Here is a 23026-nt window from a genome sequence, read left to right as displayed (position 1 = left end):
AGTTTTTTTTGTAACACAACATTGCCTAACCAAGAAAGCACTTGATTTGTTGGGTCAAAGCATTCTTGTTTAATGCAGATATGCCACTTCAGCAGGCATGACCATCAGTGGCTGGGAATAGGTATTAAGGGAGCGATAATAATTCATTTGCAGACCTATGGGCAAGGTTATGCTAAGGAGAGCTTTGTTATGACTCTCACATTTGCTAATATGAAGGAAGGATCTTTGTTGTGGATGCTGTTTATGATGTTATATTTTTTCAATTGAATAATTTATCTCAGTAGAATGAAAAAGGAATAGTTATAGAATTGTATACAATTAAGACTCACCATTCTTGGCAGGTGCAGCAGTCTGGTCCTTCTGAACAGTGAAATAATTGCTTTGATCAACAAGATAAGGATGAAATCCTGGCCCCATTGAAGTCACTGGGAGCTTTGCCATTGAATTAATTTAGTCAAGATTTCTCTTGTTTACTTGACAGTTCTCTGTTACTGTTCTACTAACATTTATGTAGTGGTTGGTAACCTGACTTAGCAGAATGCATGAGAGCAAACTCTGAAGTAGACTTCTTTTAAAAGTACCTTTTTATTGTCATTGCTTTAATGAAGGTATGGGACTACTGTTGTGCTAAAAATTATTTATTACTCAGATATAAGTCAGCCTCAAAGGCTGTGTGATATTAGAGGACAAAAAGTCAGCCATAGCTCAAAGAAGTCACAAGATTCTTTGTCACAAGGCAATAGATAACATTCTAATCCAATGGAATGTTGCTATAAAGTTTGTTTTGTTTTTCTAACCTATCACCTTTACTTAATTCTGCTGCACTGCGTATACTTCTATCCAGTGGGCTCTTACTACACATATACACATATTCTTCTATTACAACATCTAAACTCTTAGCTTGTTCTATACAATTACATTACTAACTATAAAACCCTTCACCGTCTTATCCAGTACAATTTCTTCCTTACTTAAGGCATATTCTTGCTTGCAACTATAGAAATGTAAATTTATAATCTTTCTACTTAATGTCTGTGCACTTTTACATTAATCCAAGCTTCTTCCAAGGCTGCAAATCAAACCCTTCAGTATCTGTGGAAGTTTCTATCTTTCCATTTCTTACACCTTCAGAGTCTGAATTCATATCAGATGTGTCTTTTTTTAGTGTTTGGACAAAAGGAAGGTACAGAATGTATTTTTTAGCTTATTGCAGATTTGATGTTAGTAGAAAGAAAAACATAATTATAGAATTTCGTTCTGGGAGGAAAAAAACAGAGGACTGCAGAAGCCTCATTTTTCCTTGTAAATTTGATGCTATGATGGACATGCTATACTCTTATCTTGGTGACAAGTACAGAAACGAAATTATAAAGAAAATATAAAATTGGATAGATTTATTTCTGTTAATTCCTACTGGGCACCAAATAGGAAACACTCAACATGCAGTATTAATAACTGTCCCAAACCCTTTGTAAAGACTGACTCAAGCAAATCCCACAAATTTGTTGGAATCTTCAAACGAGAAGAAGGTAAGGATCAATTGACGAAGAGAAGAAATAGAAAGAATCTGAAAGTACATATTACTCTCAATTATAATTGTACATTGCATTTGTTGCAGAACAAATACAAATAATCTAATGATAAATTATCACTTATACCATGGGCTGTAACAGAGAGGGCTTTTTGTGTAATTGGTACTTAACAAATTCAGTCATTTAGCTGGTACACAAAAACCCCCACAAGTGTTAGAGAGTTCACAGGATAAAATGGACAGTTTGCCTTAAGTAGCATTTCATGTTAGAGAAAGTGCAGATGCTGCTGCAAGATGTATTATATTTCCATAATCAGTGATAGGTAACAAGAATTGTTTAACAATCCATATCCTATGTGTGCACTTAAGCCATGGGCAGATCAATAAAAAAGCATTAAGCCTGGTGCCAGCTGAAGATATTATACCTGCAGGCTGTTTGACTACATAATGGAAAGTGGAGCTGGATTTCAGTAACTCTATTTAGGTAAATCATTATCTAGACAATGTCTTTTCCAATTTCTCTTTTAGTTCTTGGTCATTTGGAAGGGAAAATCTATATTTAGCCAATGGAGTTTCCTTTTTAGCATTTCTGACAAATATATTTTTTTCTATATATGAACAAAATACAGCTTGTGTTTTAATGTATATGATTTAGTGCTTCATAACAATATAATCACTTTATCTTTTATTTGAAGTTAATCCTGAGTTCATCTGTTAAAATTAATTGGAATAATCTTCTTTAAGGATTTGAAAACCTCTAATTTGTTGTCATATACTCAGAATATTGAGGGATATGTTGCATTCTAGATAGTGATTTGATTTGATAAATTTTCAATGAGAAAGAAAGTACATTGGCCTGTAGGGAGCTGTTTGTTGAATATGGAATCATGATCAAAACTTGAATTTTCAAAAAATAACAGAGGTAAAAAGCATTTAAAACATATTCAGAGGGGACACTGAATCTTCATTGTGAAGTCTTACACTCTTAAGACAGGCTACCATTGCTTTGGTTCACTTGGTGTTATAGACATGACCAAATTAAAGCAAAGGGGTAGAGAACAACACTTTTTTACCAATGAAATGTAGTCATGGCCATTATTTGTTCTGTGTTTGAGGTTATTAAGCTTATTGTATAGAGGGGAGCTAAACCTAACATGTTTCAGTAATCTTGAGAGAAGGTTATTTGAAGAGAATCATAGTGCCGCCGTAAGCTTGGCTATACAACAAATTCATTACGTGAACACAGACTTTTAATGGAAAGATATTAAGAAGCATGATGTTTACATAGTGGGATTTTTTTTATGGTGGTTTTTGGGGTTTTTGATGGGTGTTGTTTATTTATAGAAATTGTCCCCTGTCAAGTTACTGTTTTCAATTAAGAAGTGCAGATCTTACCGAGGTCTGGAGGAATTTTGGTACTGTTGGAGTAAAAGTTGATATCAAGTCCAAAAACCCCCAAGCCATCAATCAAAATTATGTACTTGTTTTTTCATATTGAATACTTCTTCTGTCTAAGGACATGAAGAGGACAATATTTGATAATAGTGTTTGTAGTAAATTTGACTCTGAAATCTTTAGAATCACTTCAGATATCCCACAATTGTGGGCACTAAGAAATTGCTTATGCTGTTAATGAACTGTCAAAAGAAGTTAATCACATATCACGGGTGTGAAGTCAACAAGCTACAGTGATGATCTTTAGATGCCATATTTTTAGATGGTCTTTGGTTTGCCCCTCAAATACAAGTATTTGGAGTAGTTAGTTTCTTTCAAGTTGAGAAAGTATAGCTAGCAAGTCTGCAGTGGCAAGGTAGTTTATAGAAAGAAGAGGTGGGCTGTAAAAAAGAGCCAGTAAAGGAAAAGTTACATTGCTGAAATATAGGAGAAGAAGCAGGCATGGTGTTAGTTTAATCAGTAGCTTCATAAAGCCCACCAAATAATCCTAGCTTCGTTTGAGAATGGCTTTAAACAATAAAAAACAATTTCAAATAATATTTGACTTTCCAGACCAAGTAGTGTTTATAGACTAGAAAATGGGATACTAGTATGCTTGTTTGGTCTAGTTCTGTAAGAGGGTGTATTGAGTATTGCTTGGCTGGGTTTTGATAGCAGGGGGCTGCAGGGGTGCCTTTTCTGAGAGGCTACCAGAAGTTTTCCCCACATCCAACAGAGCCATTGCCAGCTGGCTCCAGGGCAAACCCATCACTGGCCAAGACCCAGCCTGTCAGGGGTGGTTGCAGCACCTCTAGGATAGTGTACTTAAAAGCTGAGGCGGGGGGGGAGAGTCTATTAAACTGCTGGAGAGAGAACTAAGAATGTGTGAGAAAAACAGCTCTGCAGGTGCCAAGGTCAGTAGAGAAGGAGGTGGTGTAGGTACTCCAGGTACAGGAGCAGAGATTCCCTTGCAGCCTGTGGTGAATACCATGGTGTGGCAGGTGTCTCCTTGAAGCACATGAAAGTAGATAGTGGAGCAGATGATACACCTGCAGCCCATGGAGGTGGATGTGCCCAAAGGAGGTTGGGACCCCATGGAAAATCTGGCCTGGAGCAGGCTCCTGGCAAGACCTCTAAACTAGGTTCCTCTCTTTTTTTGTTGATTGGAGTGACCGGGCAAAGTGAGCTGTAAGATCTCTCCAGCTTTGTGTTATTTGTTCAATACTTTTAGTTGAATTCATAATAGTATATTTCATAATTTAGTCTTTATCTTGCTTTGCATACTTTCCTTAAAGATGAGGCAGACATTTCTAAATTATGTTTTATTTAAAATAAGCATTAAAAATGTACATTTAAGTTGAATTAGAATTTCTCTAGCATATACAGATGCTGTACAAGCAAAGAAAAATGTGATTTGGAGGGGAAGGGAAGTAGGGGCTCTGCTTTGTGTATAATTTTCACTTTGTACTTTAGCAGATTTCTGGGTATCCAATCACATTTAGAAATATAGTGCATTTTAAAAATGAGTAGGCTCTCGTCCTGGTCAAGCTATATGACGATCGTAAAATACAGAAAATTAAATAAGCATAAGGCATACGAGTAGTGGACTGAGAGCATCACTTGCTCTGTCACTTACTTTATTTATTATCTTAGACAGTAGCAGCAATGTCAGCTTTTAAGTAAAATTAAACAGAACAGTTAATCCTGTGCTTTCTCACATAAAAAGCCACTTTGTTTTAGACATAGCATTTTTATTGTAAAAGCAGAACTTGCTTTTTACAAAAAAAGGGAAAAAAAAGGGAGCTGATCATTATCTTCTAGTGAATGTAATTTATTTTATGAAATTAGTCAAACTGAATCTCTTCCCCCTCTCTGAAATGTTCAGTGCCTGTATTCTCCCCAGTTATTAGAGATTTTTGGAAGCATTGTTTTTCAGATCTTCAGAAACCTTGTGTTTGATCAAAAGATACCCTGCAATTTTGTCAAGTCAATTCTATTTAAGGTTTATGACGTGAAGCACATGTATCTCCTGGCTACTTCTTAAAATGCTTGCAGGAGATACAACATTAAATGGTCTTATTTTCAAAATTGTTTATCACTCAGTTGTATAATTTTCATAACATTTGAATGGTAGTGATTTCAGTAAAATTGTATGAATTACACACATGTGATACTAGTGAAAGAATAAAACTATGCAGTTTGTAGAGTAAAATTTTCTCAGTAGGAAGCTCTGTATACAAAGAAAAACTTTCCGTCTATAGGATAAGATGTAATTTGAAACTATTATGTACAGTTTTGTACTCATTTCCTCCAAATAAACTAAATTAATTGAATGGTATTATGATACTTAGTGGAGCCAAAATTGCCTTTTCTTGACTTCTCTGAAAGTCAATCCCAGAGATTTTTAACGCTGTAAAAGGTTGAGTTTACACAAGATAATACTTGGATTTATTTACTCAATGGAGTATATAGTGAATGAAGCATTAAATGCTGGTGAAAATAAAGTAAATATAAGTAATGTATGTTTCTTTTTGCTGTGTTGGAGCAAAGATAGGTTACTATAATTGGATTGATTCTCAGCTCCCCATGAAATGAATAAAAGTCATGGCTGACAATTATGTTAAAACATTTTTAATGACTAAGCAAATACAATGTTATTTATATCTTCTACATACTATGGACAAATCTAACTGAGAAATTAGAGATTTCCAATACATGAAAACAATGCTATCATTGATATGATTTACAGAGAATCAAGAATTTTCAGCAAAGGTTGCTTTTCAATTGTGGAATGGAACATCAATGTTATTAAAAAAGAGAATTCTCTTTTTTCCTTATGAATGCTTTGATTTCCTAACTCTTAGTGTCCAAAGGATCTATATGCAGTTTGTCTTATAAATCTATCAGATGTTCAGCAAGATTAAAAGAGGATGCTTAAATCCATGTTTATTTCATCACTAGATAGAGAAATGAGTAGTTAAATAGAGAATAGTAATTTATGTTCTAGAAATTGGATAACAGATAATTGGATAATTTCAGAATGCTAATGCATAAATCTGTATCCTTTTGACCTCTATTCCTCTGTCTTCTATTCTGAGGTAATAGAAGGGAAGGAAAAAAAGAACCCCTTGTTCAGAAATTCCATCCCTGTGTTAGAATAAGGTAATTTCCTCTCATTCGTAAACAGAGTTATTTACCTCCATGGTTTCTGTTCAGGAATGATTCAAAGCCCTTGCTCACTTGGTAGTCAGAATTTCTAGTAAAAATTAATTTGTGAACAATTACTTCTTGTTCTGAGAATGTCTTCTATTTTGCCAGACACTAAGGATTTCTGGGCTAATTGCATTACTTATAAAGATCAGTCTGTTCCACTTTTAGTGGTCTTAGCTCAGCAAGACTGGTCATCTGTTCAAGTGTCAATAAGGTATGTGATTCTTATATGATCTTAGTAAACTTCAGCTGAAGTTTTCCAGGTTTATTTAACCTGTAAGGAACATGGTAGCAGTAATTGAACTCAGTGTTCCAGATGTCATACCAATGTCTTGTTCAATAGTGTTGCTCATTTCTTGTTCCTTATGTTAAATGTTTTCAGGTGGATTTCAAAATTTTACTAGGCATCACACCTTTTCCTTTTGTCAGCCTGTGATTATTTCTGTTGGTTTTGTATCTTCTTTCATTTCCATAATATCATAATTTCTCATAATATTAAAGCAACTACAATCCCTATTAAATAAGATATTTGTGTTTTGTTGCCAAAATTTGACATTTTGTGTACTAAACTACTTACAGTAGTTTTCCAAAGTGATCAATTCTATATACTTCTCTTTCAGTAGCCCATCACAATAGTGCTAGGAAGTATTACTCTACCAATTTAATTTTGTTTTTCTGAGCCACATGCATGCTTCAGTGCAGCAATTATGTCAAGATGGACATGACTGGCACCAACACCAGTCTTTTACTAAAAACTTATCATGCCTTATCTCCTTATACTTCTCTCAGGCAATTCCACACAGCACTCCTTTCATCATTAGCTACTTCTCACAGTACTGACTCCTTTCCTCACAGGTAGCTCCATGCAGCACTGACTCCTTCTCTCCTCTCTGCAAGTTTCCTTCTGTGTGCCTCGCGAAACCCCAAGCTGTCTCACCCTGTCTGTCCCTCACACATCTTTTTACCTTGTCTGTCTCTTGCATGACTGCTAACTCTCCACAATGTCCCTTACCTCCTCACAGCACAGCCAACAGACTCCATCCCAACCTGCAACTTACTCTTGACTAGCTGGCCCACTCTTTATAATACCCATCCTCATTGGACAGGCAAGGCTGTCTCCACTTCTTAGCAATCAGTACTGCTGTAATTCATTGAGGAAAATTGTCTTCTGCACTATCCTTACAACCTATCTTCCCACACTTCACCTTCATTTTAATCCCATTTACTATTCCACTATTTTCTGTTATCCACAGCATATCTGATATTACATTTGATGTCAGTATGTTTTGCTCCTGTATTCTCTAGCCCAGAATCATGCATTAGCATATATCCCAAATACTTTTCCTTTTATTTCACTCAGTTTCTCATCTGGATTAGTCATAGGTTCCTCATCGATTGTTTCTGTCTTGCTACTGTTCTATCAACACTGTCTCAAACATCCAAAATTTACCGGAAAACCAGGCTACATGCAGCAAATTGCATTGTCTTTTGTTTCTTTTCACAGCTAAGATAAAAATCCCATTTTCACTAAAGTGCATTTTTTAGCTTTCTCCTGTTGTTAAGTGTTTTGCTTAGGCCAATATACTGTAAACTCCCTGAAGATAAACAGTTATTTGTTCCCTTGAATCAAAGACTGCTCACTTCAATAGTCTTTGCACTATGGTTGTGTGATGGAACACTTTCATAACTCATGGGTTGCAACACTGCAAACCAGGCCACAAACATTTATAGTCTCTTCAACTTCTGAGTGCAGGGAATGAGGACTTGCTCTTCCTTCACTACTAAATCCAAAATTGGTGTGTGCATATACATACAAGTATATAGTGTCTGTATATGTGTCTTCATAATTGAGTCTTCAACTGGAAGAAAGTTTCATATATGTGCTCCAGGAAATAAGAGTGTTATCAAAACTATAAAAGTCAGTTTTAGTCTGTTTACTTTCACTGTATGCTGAAGAAAGGTTACAGAATACATAAAGACAATATTGTGAAAGTTTTTTTGCCTGGCACGTTCCAGAGATCCCAGCTGCTCCAAACACTGTCTTTGAGGTGCTCTCTATTTTATTGGTAGATAGAAACCAGAACTGACATTGGAAATTCATTTAAATATGCTTTTAGAAAAAATAGTCAGGAAAGTGTTTATACAAGGGAGCATTACCCATTTAAGTTTTTGATGTAAATTAATATAAAAGTCTAACGGTCTAGTAGCCTCCTTACAACAGTGTATTACCAAAACAATGCAATGCAGGCTGTACAGATTAAAAAAAAAGTCTTACAAAAACCCCTGAGTATCAAGCACTTTATGTATTTCAGATATGCATATATCCAAATACACATATAAGTATATTTATGAGCGCAAAATGAGTTTATCTGTATAATCCAAACCAAAAGGCTTGCATATACTTCTTGCTCCCCAAAAGGGTAGCATGAAATTGGTTACTAAATGGAGAATGTTGTCCTGAGAATAGATTGATGACGGTATATTCTATACCTTCTGCTACTGCTGTATTTTAAGCATTTTGAAAGAAAACCATGTCTAATTATGATAAACAAAAGCTATACTTAGTGATACACTGAATATGAGGAAGAGGATGTGAGACCCAGTCAACAAAAACTTTTTTGTTTTGTGAGGTGGTATACTATGAAAAAATAATGATTTTAATGGTTATGTTGTTTGTCAAGAGTTGATATTCCCCTTGAAAAATTTCATTGTAAGCTGATTTTTTTTTCTATTATGTAAAAGCAGATAGAAATTCCCCAAGCACTACAAAATTCAGTAAGTTGCCTCCCCTAACACATATCAGAGCACAGAGCATGTTTTTCAGCCAGTGTGTGCTCATCAGGTGAATAGGTGTTTGGATGGAACAGTGCAGTGCACTTTTGTGGCAGAAGCAAAACTTTCATTGTTCGTCCTTTATTTGCAGTGTGTAACAAGTGCCTTTGGTAGATATTGGGTGGCATTTATACAGTTCAACATTCCTGCATTCTCAGTTCTGAGTTAGTAAGGGTACTACTGAATGTTGATCTTGTGTTCTTGGCCGAATGTCCAATAATGTGTCGTTAATGAAAACAGCTGTTGGATCTGCTTTTAGCAATGTATTTCCCAATGCCATTTGTATGACTTGCATACCACAACCACTGAACCTCATCCTGGAAGAATGACCAAGACTATTTGACAGTTTAAACACCACAGTTGCTCCCATAAAGAGCTTCTGCTGCCAAAGTACCCTGAACTTTGTAAGTCAAGGTTTTATGAACTCAGGCATGTTCAAAATATTTGAATGGACTACAAGCACAAACAGAAGCCATGCAATTGGTATGAATTATCTTTGCATAGCTCTCTGTGCAAATAGTGACAACTTATTATATGAAAAAGGCATGGAATTTAAGAACCAGAAGTTTTGTTAAGAAGCATTTCAGTAAAACATGAGTAAATCAGAATAACAGTCTAGTATGTCTGTATGTGCTTCCACTGAAAATATGTTTTGGTGATTTTTCTATGACCTTGGACTACATATTCTGTTGGTATAACTTTTCCTCTAATTTATTATTCTACTGGAATGTAATACAGAAATATTTTCCATAATTTTGTTGAATTTGGTTGTGTCAAAGCAGACAGAAAACAATGAAATTGTGTGACTGCAGGATTGTAGCCACTGTTAGACTTAAGTGATACGTTCTGAAATCTGTAACTGATTATTTAGTGACTCTACATTCTGCAGGTGAATATCCAACCTAAACTTGGACTGTTTGCTATTGTGAATTGTGACAGGGTTTGTTACCAGTCACCCATTTAGGAGGAACAACAAACAAATACACCTTTTTCTCTGGCTTCCATCCCCGCTGCCTTCCTTTCTGTCTTAGTCTCCCCACTCCCTCTTTCTCCCTCCCTACTTATCTCCCTTTTTCCCTTCCTATAATTCTTCTCCCTCTTTCTCCTCAAACTCTCGAACAGAAATGTGATTGCATTCCTGGAATGTGTCAGTTCAAATGATAGCCTCTAATCCAGGGCTGGTATGTGAGTAAATGTTCCATGTATCTCATAATATATACTCAAATATGTATTGTTTTCTACTATAGATTGTGTTGTCTTATTCTCCACTTACAAAGCAGCAATAGCATTACTTATCTTCACAACCTCCATGCAGTTATTTCAACAGGCAGGCTACTTTCTGATGGGCAGATGCTACTAAAATTTAGAGGATGTGAATAAATGTGGCTGGCAGAGTCAGTACAAGTAATTGATAAACTTTTTTAGAGAGAATAACCTATAAAGCATTGGACTGCATTTTTGGTGTACACTTTCCTAAAATTTTTGACAGGACAGAAAACTCAAGTGAACATGGCTTTGGGTATAGCTATTTGGAATCTCTATGAAATAATTTCACTCTTTAGATTATCTTCATTTTATCATGGTATACCTGTGGATGCAAAACCTATTTACAGTGCTTCCTGCTCACATTTGGACTATCTTGCTGCCAAAGCCTGCTCAGGAAGCTGTTTTTTCTTCTTTCTGTGGACTCTTGTAACAGTTAATTTCAGAGGAAAATGGAAACTTTATATATAGTTTAGGTTGTGATTGAGTGGAAGAGAAAAAGAAAACTCAAATACTCTTTACCTCAAAGTTCCTTTATATTTTTTTCTGAGATATATCACTTTTGTTTTCCTGTTTTTCAACTTCTAAAGCCATATTAAAATGCATAAAAACATGGTGATAGGAACCTGTAGGAAAACTGTCAGTACTTAATTTTTGTTCAATATGTCTTATATATTTGTTTCCTTTGGGTTTGGGTATCTTTTTCCAACTTAAGAACCAAAAGTGTTACAAAAACAGATGTAGTGAAAATAAGCAAGAGAAATCTCATTTCCTTTGAACAAAATTCACAATTAGCTTGAGTGTCATTTTATGCATGTTGTACCCTATCAAACAGTTTTGTTGACAAAAGCTTACTTTCTTGGATTTATCACAACTGATAAAAGATCTCTGATGCTAGACAAGAATTTAGCTACACAGAAAAGGGAAAAAGAGTGGGTTAGATGTAATAACATATTCTAGATGCTATTCCTGCCAACAATTAATGGGGAAATTCATTTTATGAAGCTCTGTTTACAGACTGACATCTGGAGGACTTGTCAGCTTGGATCATTTCCAGTGTCTAGATTTATGTACTACTATTCCTCCTCTTTTCCCCTTTCTTCCTTAAATATTTCACTTTTCAGATCTGTACCATTCTGTTTATTGTGAATAGATGTGAATTATTTTGTTACTCTGATTTCTTTTAGGGTTCAATGTGCATAAAAACTGAAAATGCTTGCTAAAACAGACATTCAGTAAATGCTTACTGAATTTAGAGATGTAAAAAAATTCAAAGAATTCTTTTAACTTTTTTCAGTTCTGACTAGAGAAGTCAGAATATAGACCATGAGTAGAACTTTTGAAGTATGAAATGAAAAGCTTGTAGTCCTAGCAGAAAAGGTTTTTTTTTTCTTTTCTTTCTTTTTTTTTTCCCATATAGCTTTCTTTCTGAGTTGTAAAATGTTTTTGAATCACAAAATCCTGGTCTACCATGGTTTAAATATTGTATTCAGTAGGGTGCACTTGTGCCTTATTCAGTTTCTTTTTCAGTCTAGTGAAAGTGTGAAATTTGCTTTGAATGTTTTCCTTCTTTCAGTATGACAGTAGTCTTAGTGTGGTCTCCACACCTTCCTTCCTGTGGCAAATCATAGAATAGTTGTCAAGGGTATCCATTGTTATCTTGAGGATGTGTATCTGTGCCAATTAGAGCAAGAAAATGGAATTTCCTGTTAGTTTCATTGCAAAAAGTGGGTACCACTTGTTTTGAGGCAGGCTATGTGTAGATGAGGGTTCAGTCATGCTACCCAGCCCTATGCATCTGAACAAGTTAAGGGACATGTTTAGCAAATTTAAGTAGCTCCTTCATTTAGAAGGTAGTACTGATATTAGAAGAGCAAGGTAGAAATGATCCTGTAATCCTTGATCCTGTAAACCTCATTGTCTCAAAAAAGGTAAAAATTTAACTATTATACTGCTTTCTTGTCTGGTCACTTATTTAAATAATTATTGCCATAAAAATCCTAGTAAAATCCTGCCCCACTGAGAATAGTGCTTTTAGCACAGGGAACGCCTTTATGAAACAATAGTATTTAAAAATATTTCATAGGAAACATTATTGGCATCCTTGCAGAAGTAACATGTAATTACTACTCTTAATATTGATGCTGTGTGATTGCTCTGTGTGTTCTGTCTAAATTTTCTTTTTATGTAAAATAGTATGTCACTGGTAACATTTCAGTCGTCAGTATTCTCAGCTGTTGCAGACCCCTAGCTGGTTGGTGGTGGAGTGAGAGGCAGAAATGCTGTGACCTTCTAGAAGCATCTCCAGTAAGGAGGTCGCTCGGTGGGACAGGCACACACCCAATCACTCAAGCACACACTCTAGATAGCTCTTGTGGGATTGCTGGCAACAAAGAAGTGGGAAGGGTCTTTGTATGGAGTTCCAAAGAGGAGGTTTATTTCAGCCACACAGGGGTCCAGGGAAAGACAAGAAACAGTGGAGGGTCCAGGTTTAAATATGGGAATGGGGGATGGAGCAGAACATCAGGGCCAATGGGCTGAGGGCTCAGGAGTACCATGGCCAGGGAAAAGGGTGGCAGCCAGTAGGGTAAAGGGGGTAGGACACTGTGGTAAAATGGGTCCGATGGGTAAGCAAGGAAGGGAGAACATTCTAGGGAGCATACATATTAGAGGAAAAGGGGTGGAGCGGCCAATGGGCCAACCAGGGAGGTAGAACTGGAGTACATTTTTATATATAGCAAAGCATCTTGGGAGAGGCTCTGTTCAGTTGCCCTGACCACAGAGATCTTCCTGACTTAGGGTCTGTCCCTCCACAGGCCCATAATGGACCCTTGTTCTGTAGGCCTCCTGGCTTCCACACTCAGTAAAATAAATTTATGGAAGATGTTAATTTTGGTTTTAATTGCAATAAGTTCTGATGATATCATGACAAGTAAGTCTCAATGAATCTCACATTAAAATCAAAATCATGACATCCTGCTTCCTTTCAACAAGTAGTGTGTTGTAGCTAAGGGCAAATAGACTTTTTCCAACTCTTACTCAGTTACTGTCAGCATTGAAAACTAGTGAAATATTTTGTCATCAAAGACCATCAATCCTCAAGGTTATATACGTTAATGAACTTTGGGTTTTAGAATGAATGTTAGAAAAGTTCTCTATTTCCATGTAGAAATTCAACTAATACTAATTGATACTAATTGACTTGGTGAGTTTTTGGTCATACTGTTACAAAATTTTATAATATTAAAGTTCATGATGCCATTTTTAATAGTTCAAGAAACCTTAGTTTTGTGTCCTGTATTCATAGGCAAGTGTTTAAGACTGTAGATTTTATCTGAACAAAAAGAATACAAATACTCTAAATTGAGTTTTCAAGCACTGATTTCCATTTCCTCAAATCCTGTAGTTTACATTTTAGTCACAGTTTTCAAATGGCAGAAGAAGTATTGGTTTACAGATACTTATTTTCATTTAGGCTGTCGGTACGTTTATATTTAGTGCAATGTCAGGCAATGACGCCACCGTTACGGGATTTTAACATGAAGAGGTTTTTCTAATTTCCAATTTTCTCTTCTGTTTTCATAGCAGGTATTTTAAATATTTGAAGCTGTGATGGATCGCAAGTCTGCACCCTAACACATTTACTCCTAACCTTCCTTTCTTACTGACAAAATTTGCTTACTGTAAATCAAACATAAATCCTGTGATATACTTTCTCTCAGGGTGTATTTGGATAAGCAGCTTGTGTCTTCCCTCTTCCTTAGGAGCAAAAGATGCTGTATTAGTTCTTCATCTGGTAGGACTGAGTGTTTTCACAGGGCTTGCTGGAGCTGCCGTGCTTTACCCTGGCTAGTCAGGGTGGTACATTTCTGTACAACACGGTGCATTGATTTGCCAGTGCTTCTGCAACTGCCAGGGAAAATGCAACTCTCCTAGGAATAAGGAATACAACCTTATTTTTAATTGTTTTACTAATTTAGTTTAGTAAAGGGAGGATAGCCTATGTTGCTGCAAATTTGATGCATTTTTTATGGGGCCTGGAGTACAACATGTCTTTTCAAAATAGAAACTCTTACATGAAGGTAAAAAGTCAGTGTGCACCATTGGGAGTTGATGTGCTGCTTATAAACATGTGCTTTCAGAGCACAATAAATGAGTACATGGATTTCTTTGCTTGCTAGTGGTGTTCCTGGGAGGGCTGTGAGAAGAAGATGCAGCTCAGCTGCGTACTGTATTGTTGGCAGTGCGCATAATATGAGGCCATCTTTTTGCTGTGGAATAGTGACACATCCTGCAGTGTCCTGACCACAGCTGTTCTGAAATAAATTAACATCAACCTATTCCACTGCAAGCCGCTACAGCTACTACTACTATTACTACTAGATTATACCTCTCTTCATATTTTAAACAAAGGCATTTAAACATATTAAGAAAAAGCTGTAAGTAATTGTGTTGTCTAATGAATAGCTCATAAAGCAATGTTGAAACATACAAAGATGATGTTATACCATACATCCTATAATCACTTGAGTAAGGCATGTTAATTGGACACTGAAAGTGTCCCTGTGTTTCCATATCTTTAATAAAACACTGTATTTAACAGTCCATCAAAAAAAAACAAAAACCAAACCCACCATGTCTTTCTCTGTGGCAATCTAACAATCTTCATAAGGTTTGTTGATTTTGTAGAGTTATTTCATTCACACTTAATTATTTTATTACAAAAATAACTCCCAGTAATCTTTAACACAAATCACATTATTTTCCATGTTTTATGTGGAAACAGTTTTGCATATTCTGTGGTCTAAATGAGTTCAAACTTTTTTTCAAGATGATATAAGTCGTAGAGAGAATTCATTAAAACATAGTCAGCCTTCTAAACAATGGTAATAGTTTTCTTTAGCAAATGTTTCCTTGAAGTGAAAGTAAAGACTATTTTAGTTTTATGTGTTCTTGTTAGATAATTTATTGCCTCTTTTCCTCAATTATGCTCTAGTGAGTTTATTTTGTTGCATAAACACCACATTAAGTGTCTTCCATTTTCAACTAGGTGGCTGTGCTACAATCCCAGAGTCTGATTTAGAGGAAAGGACTGTTATACTGGGCTCCACAGCAATGTTTGCCGGTCACGGGCAGACCACAAAGCAGAAATCCAAGCCTGGTAAGAAAAGGAAAATTATGTTATTTCACTTAGAGTTGTACAGCTCATCTTTTCAGAATGCTTGTGGACATATGAAGCAAATGGCATATATTTCAGCCTTTCTTGGCATAATTTCTAGCTTTTCTTGCTACAGTAGTTCAATGTGTAGGAGAATTCTGAGCTTATCCCGCTTCTTCTGTCAAGAATGGCTAAACTGTAAAGATCAGTCTTGAAATTAAATAACTTCACAGTTGAAAGGTTTTGTTCCACGTAAGACTTGAGTAAGATTCTCACAGGTTGTACTCACAATCTCTTCCACAGAGGCAAAATGAAACTGAGGGCATTTTGGTGTAGTAATTTTCCTGTGGTATGGTGGTTACGCTTTGTGCCAGCTGATTAAAATGGTCATTACTTATCTTTTGTGGGGAGACTTCCTAGAATTTCAGAAAAATATTATTGGATATAGTTAAATGAAATTACACTGGCTATAAAATATGCTGCATACAGTGATGACACATTTTCTGGAAAGACTTAATGCTGCCGGGAACTGTGATATAGTGTTAACATATTTTAAAAGAAGCACTGTAAAGTACTGCCTTGCAGTTTAATAAAGTGTCTGGTAAATTCTCAGTGTTTGACTATAAGAATTTCACATTTTACTTACTAAGTTGTACCTTCACACTTCTTTTCCCCTTTCCTTGTCTGATTTTATCCTATAATATTTATTATAATGTGTATTTGAGTGTTGCTTGTAATCAGAAGTATTTGTTATGGATGGGGATTGAAGTTAAGAAAAGCAGCTTAGAGGTTGCAACCAACAGCAGTCAAAAATACGAAGTCCTTATACATCTGAAAAGCCCAGTCAATTGTGTTTAATAAGCATTCAGTTGCTTGTTTGCCTGGCTCACTGTAGGTAATTAACAGTTAATTTCAGTAGCAGAATTTACATTAGCAAATTTTTAGTAGTGGGCAGGAAAGAGGGATCTCTTGTGCAGTAAGGTAATAATGCCACAGTGCAACTTAAAAATTAGTACCTGCTTACAAAAACAACATGAGAGATCCCCTGAAGGCCTAAAGCTCTGAATTTCTACAGTGCTAATTACTTGTGGTCCTCATTGAACTTCAGGTCATTAGAAAAAAAGAGGCTGTCAGAGCTGACATAAATATAGTTTAACTTTTGCCATCTGGATATATTAAGTAACCTCCTGGTAATGGAAAAGTATATAATCTCTCTGATGTAGGATAACAATCCTGATAAAATTCCAACTTCAGGCAACTAGGCTAATAAATCACAAACATATGGCAGGTTATTTCTCTTTGTCTGATGCTCCAGTTTTCTGATCAAGCACATATTGTCCTTCAGTAGATAGTGTTCTCCTATATTTACCTTATTACTGAAAAGACTAGCATGAGTGGAAAAGTGTAGAAATGTATTTATGAGATCCAGAAACAACAGCATGGGGACCTGCATATCCTAGTGTAAGTCTTAGCCCATGATATAAATTGAGACTTACATCACATAGCTGGCTGTTGTTGCTTTGTAACTATAAAAGGCAGAATGAAAACTTTGAAAGCTTTTAAAAAGTCTTCAGGTTTACAGCCATGCATTATATGAGTGAGTTTAATTCATTCATGGTAAGAATTGACTCCCATTTGCCAGTTAGTGCTGCAATATAGAGAATACAGAATCTCTGCCACAAAGCTCTCTGGAAATTCTAATTGCTATGAGTGTAAGAGCCAAGGGAGCTACTTAAACCTGAAGGTAACAGTAGGCATGAAATCACAACCTTTCAATGTTTTTCTGTACATGATATTTTTGGACTGAGTTCTTGCTCAGGCACCACAGACTACTGCAAGACCATGATGATTACAAAGAGCCCTCAAAGAGTATTTTCTGTGTCTTAAGTGTCTTTGAGTTTGCATTTTATTTAACTATGTGCAGTAAATAAAGGAGAAAAATGGACAAAGTAGAGTAAAAGTAATTTTTCTTGATATATCCTCCTTCATTTCCTAATGGAGTTCAATATAGATTCTCTTTATAAGTTGTGAGGTGGTTTTTTGATGACCCTAGTGGGTCACTTCCAACTCAGGATGTTCTGTGATTATGTGATAATGTGTTGTATGAGCTATGCAAAGAACTAAAGGAGGTGAGGGACTGAGACCTAGAAGACTGTTCTGTGAGAAAATGTACTGTAGGGCGTCATCCTGTCACAGACTTGCAAATTATCTCATGCAAAATATTATACTGAGACTTTGCAGGCAGCTGCTAAGCATGTGAGTGAGACTTTTGGCTTTACTAGGAATAATTACTTGGGAGAGCAGAAAATGACATGTAGTAGTCATCTACAAGTCTGTGTAAGGACAGAATGAATCGTTTTAGCCCAATCACGGAGTCCTTTGGAGCTAGTTTTATGAGGTTTTCTTTTAATTGTTGAAATAATTCTCACTGTGTTGTTTTTCTTATTTATTTCTTTCTAATCCAAGTACATTGTGATTTCATAGTAGAGAATGGGATCACATTCGTTATATTTGGAAGCTAATGGTATTTTTGCAGTTGTAGGAGTAGTCTTTTAGATGGCTTTTGCTTTGAGTAGGTAGAGACAAAATACTCCCTTGAACATTCTCTGTCCCAGTGAATGGAAAAGAATTCTTCCATTTCTTGCCACCTCAAGACATGGAGTCTGTGTGCATTGCATTGAGAGGAATAATGTTAGCATGATAAATTCCTGCTAATTTTGTTCTTGCTGTTTTGGTTACAAGGACGACAGAGCAGTATATATTGCATGTAGATTCTGCATGTGGACTGCACAAGCCTAGTGGAGAGTTTTAATTTGAAGTTCATTTGTTATGTCTTTACTTCTTCCATGAGCTCACAGCTGTAATACCAATGCTGGCCTCTACTGCAATCACAAATACAAACGTAGCAATTGTGGACTCTGTGTAGGTACTGTGAAGTTCTTTTCTCTTTTGGTGTTGTCTTCTCCTATCTTCTGTTTTATTCTTTACAAATTATGAATTTCTAACTAGAGTTGCATCTGCTTGAATGGTTTGATTTTATTGAGAAGTTTTCATGTGTTCTAGAAGGTAACAATCAACAGAGATTTGCAGAGCTTCACTTCTCTCAAGCTGTCCCTTGTACTAGATGGTATTTCTGATGGTATTAACTGAAAATATGGTTTGTCACAGAGAGATATGAGGAAGTTCTTGTACCTGTAGGCTTTTAGAGAGATCTCTAAAGAATATGGGAAACAACCTTAAAACAACAATTAAACTGTGCTGGTGGGGAGCTTTAGAATGCAATAAAATATGCATTTATTGGGATATAGTAAGTATTCTGAATTTGTTAGATGCTATGTGCTGCATGCTGCTTACTATGAAAGAGAATTTTCTAAGACCATTTTTCCAAACAATATTCCTACTGAACAATTTAGAGTTGGTAGTTGCTGGTAAGTCATGACTAACTTCACTAAACTGATGGAAAAGCAGATGAAAAGTTAGTATAAATAAAAGAATGTTTGGTTTGGAAAATGTATCTTATTTGATTTGTTTGGATTTTTCTTTTTTTGTTGTTTTTTTAGTGTGTGTGTGAAGCCATTGGGCTGATTACTTTGTAATTGGCTTACTAGTTCAGGATTTCAAAGAACTGGAAGTCAGATTTGTCAAGTGTCATGATATGCAAGTATCAAGATATTCACATTATGTGGAAATTTCATATATTAAGAATTGATTTTTCCTGGCAGAATTTTTCACCTAAGATCTCGCAAGCATGTCCTGTAAATGATCGGTCTAAACAACAATAAAAAAAAGTATTTTTTTTTAAGGAAAATATCTGCCTTTTTGCCATGATAATTCCTAATAATTGTCTCTTCCTGAGACAGCAATATGGCTCAGTATTTACATTTATTATTTAAACACAAATATTTCTGAGAAGATATTAATGAGACAAAAGATTTAGCATTTGGATTTGCAACTGTGCTTCCACCGTTTTAGTTAAATTCTTTGTGTATTGCTATCATGCAAATATTTAGATGACTTAAAGATTAAATTTTAAAGTTCTTATCTTCTATGATTATATTTAGTAAATAAACTTCCATGGTTTAATACTCAAAGCATCTAAGACCAAACACTGTCTCAGCATTTATATTGGAATTGATTTTTAACTGGAATAGATTTTAATTGGAATTCTTTAGTTTGAATCTGGCTTATTATTTTTGACTAAACAGGCAGTTATACATAAGTGACTGTGAGGTTGAGCTATAAAATCCAGTAAAACAAGACATGCTGAGTCAGATTTTCAAAACACCCTCCAAAGTTGCACCCAGACATTGCACAACTGCATGTCTTTCGTGTATTTTATTTATTTTGTTACTTGTTCTCCAGCATTGAATGGCAATGTTCATCTAGATGTAGGTGCCATTTAAGAGTATCTTTCAACTTCACCCTTCTAATCAAAATTGCTGTTTTTAATAGCCTAGACAATTTTAGGAACTATCCCATGGTTCTAGCCCACAAAGATGTTCAGTTGCACTAACGTTTTAATAAACAAGATTGAAACTATTTTCCTTTAAAGTATCTAGGGGCACATTTAAATTTATCTATGTGCTTAATTTTTCATATGAGTACACAAATGTGTGAAACTGCAAACTATATCTGCTAAGTAGCTCATCAAAAAGTGATGTACTATAAGATGAAATTATGTGATGGTGTGTCATGTATTTGATTTTAGAAAGGAGTACTCTTAAACACTTGACTTTGTACACAGAGTTAGATAGTAAAAAGCTTTTGGATATAAATTGTTGCCAATTCTCCACGGAGTCTTTTTATTTTTGTGCTGTACTGTTATTATTTCTAGTCTACACATATGAGGAAAGGCATATCCTGGAATTTGTTTTGAAGGGTGCCTTAATTTGCTGTAAAAATTCTAAAGCAGGTTTGTGAAAGATTTCTATTTTGTCTCAGACATATTGTTTATATATTGGACTAATAACTGCCCTACATTTTCAACATGCATGACTAAGGTAAGGATGGCATTACTACTGTTTTGTGATTGTCATAATTTGCTGCACTAGTAATCATTTGGATACTGATGTTTTTGCCAATTACGGCAAAATGTATGAAGCAATTCACTTTTCCAGGGTAGACAGTATAAAAGACAGAAGTCAATTGTAATACTAACTCTATTCTACATGAGATTAAATAAAAGGGAAATGTTTATGTTAAGCTAAAGATAATTTTGAAAAAAATGTCCGTACTGTCTGGAGAGGGATTTCATGCTCATCAGCTGAATCAGCTGAATGAATCAGTACTGTTGGCAACACAGCCTTTTCTGCTGTTCCTGGCTGCAGTCTTGAATCTGAACTTCTGTCTGAAGTTTACTACACTCATGGCAAGAGTAGAAAACAACAGACTTATTTTTTAAAAAGCATTGAAGGCCCAATTAACAGGGCTCATCTGAAGCGGTAATTGTGGTACCGACAGTTTGAGTACAGTTTCAAGCATTTTGACAAGTGAGTTGTAACACAGTATTTGGTCATTGCCTAACAAAGAGTCCTAAATTAGAAACAAATCTGTCAAGAATGCAGAAACTTGTGATGGCCTCAGGTAAGTGAAAGCTCCTTCAGACCTAACCTCATTAGTTGCTCACTTAGGTATTTCCCACTGATATTGTGATATTATTATGTGTGAATTGTGGTATTATGAGACTAGATCCTTGTTTCTTTCTGTATGGACATATGCAATAGGAAAGATACCAGGAGCCTGCAGCTGGCCCCATCTAATACTTTAAAATTGCTAAGCTAATTGTTTCCACAAGAAAAGGTGCAAAGAAAATCATGAGGCTATAAAAAGGCTGTTTTTTTGAGATAGTTGAATAGATTTATGAAGGTTTTCTTTTCTACAGAGTCTGTTTTTCTAAAAAGCAGTACAGCTTAAGAGATTAATGTGAGAATTCCTTCATTAAGTCAATATCAAATGAAGTGCAGTTCCTCTTTTAGCAGGAGCTTGTATATACATCTCCTCTGAAATGTAATATAGCACATGAGAACACTGCAAGTATTATAAATGTTCCATTATTTGCAGATTGTTCCATATTATAATGTATATTGCCAACTGCAGTGAATAAAGACATCCGTCTCTGTGTTTGCCCCATACCAATGGTTGTTATTGTGTTCTACAAAATGTTTTAATTCATAGGTTATAAAAGTCTCTGATTAATTCCACTTTGTTTCATGACTGTCAATGTAATGAAAAACTGAGAACTACCTTATATTCTGCTTCGTGAGTTGCCTTAGAATTTGCTGTGACATCACAGAAAAGAGGTAGAAAATGAACATGGTATGAAGAGCCTGACCCTTTTCCTTCAAACCTGGTGGCTTAAATAGAAAGAATTGTTTGTGTAAAGTATTTTGTTTTGTTTTTTAATGAAGAGAGAATTTAAAGGCACTCTTAAAATTATTAGCAAAAGTTTGCTATTGCTGCAGTTAGGGAGCAGTAAAGAGTGATACAAGGCATAACAACATATTCATGGCCATATCCAAAGCTTTCTGGAATCTATCAAAAAGCTTTTCCTTATTTTTAACAAGACCTGAGCATGAGAAATCCTGATGGATAATGGAAGGTAAGGAACACATGAAAGATAGGTTGAGAAGAGAGGGCATGCTAAATATGAAACAGACCCAAAAATCAAATCTATATACACTTTTAGGAATTAGGATTAGGACTTGTAGGCAAGAAAGAGGAACTGTAGCACAGTAGAAGGAATAAAAAGAAAACCATACAGAAGTTTAAAAGCTTTTTTTTTTCACTAAATATTGGTTTTCCTATTTCCTTGGCAGTTTTCTTGCCTAACTATGAGCTTAAGAGATGTAGATGATTGTCTGTCCCTAGGATTCATTTACACACTTGTCTTCTTCACGTAAAGATGGGCAGGAAAGAAACTAGTCAGACTTCTATGTTATTTGCTGCTGCTTACTTTTCATCTATGTTGGTGCAGATTGTCCATCTTCCTTATGAGTGTTCATAAGACTTCTTGTGTTCTTTTGTTTCCTCAGACCAGTTATTTCCTCCACTGCATCAAGTGTAGCCATTTTAAGTGCACATTACAAATATGCCCAGCATTTTGTATTTTTTCTCATGGATTTGAACTGCTGGCTGTTTCCTTTAGCTCAGGTGAAATATTTTTACTGGATACTCAATAAAACTTCTTTCTCAACATGTGTTTACCCACCTAATGCATTACTTACTCTCCAGTTCTGCAACACAAATTTTTGTACCTACTTTTTTTTTAACTGGGAAATTATAATTTTTGTTCAGAACATGGATAACTTTGAGTTTCATACATTCTTTGGATGAGTGCATTATTTCCAGCTGCACTTCTTTTGTCAGATTTTGTCAGATCTTTGTTGGTTTGTGAGATAGTGCACAGATACCTATGCTACTTTCTTGACATTATAGAATAGTATCTATAAAATTTACATTCTGCTGTTGATTCTTTGTTTATTTGTATTAGATATTAATGGTTCCTATATGTTAATGTCCGTCTTTGAGAATTATAAATATTTCATGCTGGTTTCTAAGGAGGTATTATTATTTTTAAAAAAAAGAGAGAGAGAATAAAA

General features: G+C 35.4%; 1 protein-coding gene across 2 annotated transcripts in view; it reads left to right on the top strand.

Annotated features, from left to right (window-relative positions):
* Positions 1–23026, top strand: part of BBS9 (Bardet-Biedl syndrome 9) — a 298437-nt gene that overhangs the window by 167585 nt on the left and 107826 nt on the right. For both annotated transcript variants that reach the window (XM_056482933.1, XM_056482934.1), the window contains one exon: positions 15321–15431. In XM_056482933.1, coding sequence (XP_056338908.1) covers positions 15321–15431 — 111 coding nt within the window. The remainder of the gene's footprint in view (positions 1–15320; positions 15432–23026) is intronic.

This window comes from Oenanthe melanoleuca, chromosome 2 (genome assembly GCF_029582105.1).
Source record: "Oenanthe melanoleuca isolate GR-GAL-2019-014 chromosome 2, OMel1.0, whole genome shotgun sequence".
Taxonomy (NCBI): domain Eukaryota; kingdom Metazoa; phylum Chordata; class Aves; order Passeriformes; family Muscicapidae; genus Oenanthe; species Oenanthe melanoleuca.
Note: the sequence above shows the minus strand (reverse complement) of the source record. Positions and strands in the feature narration are given on the sequence as shown.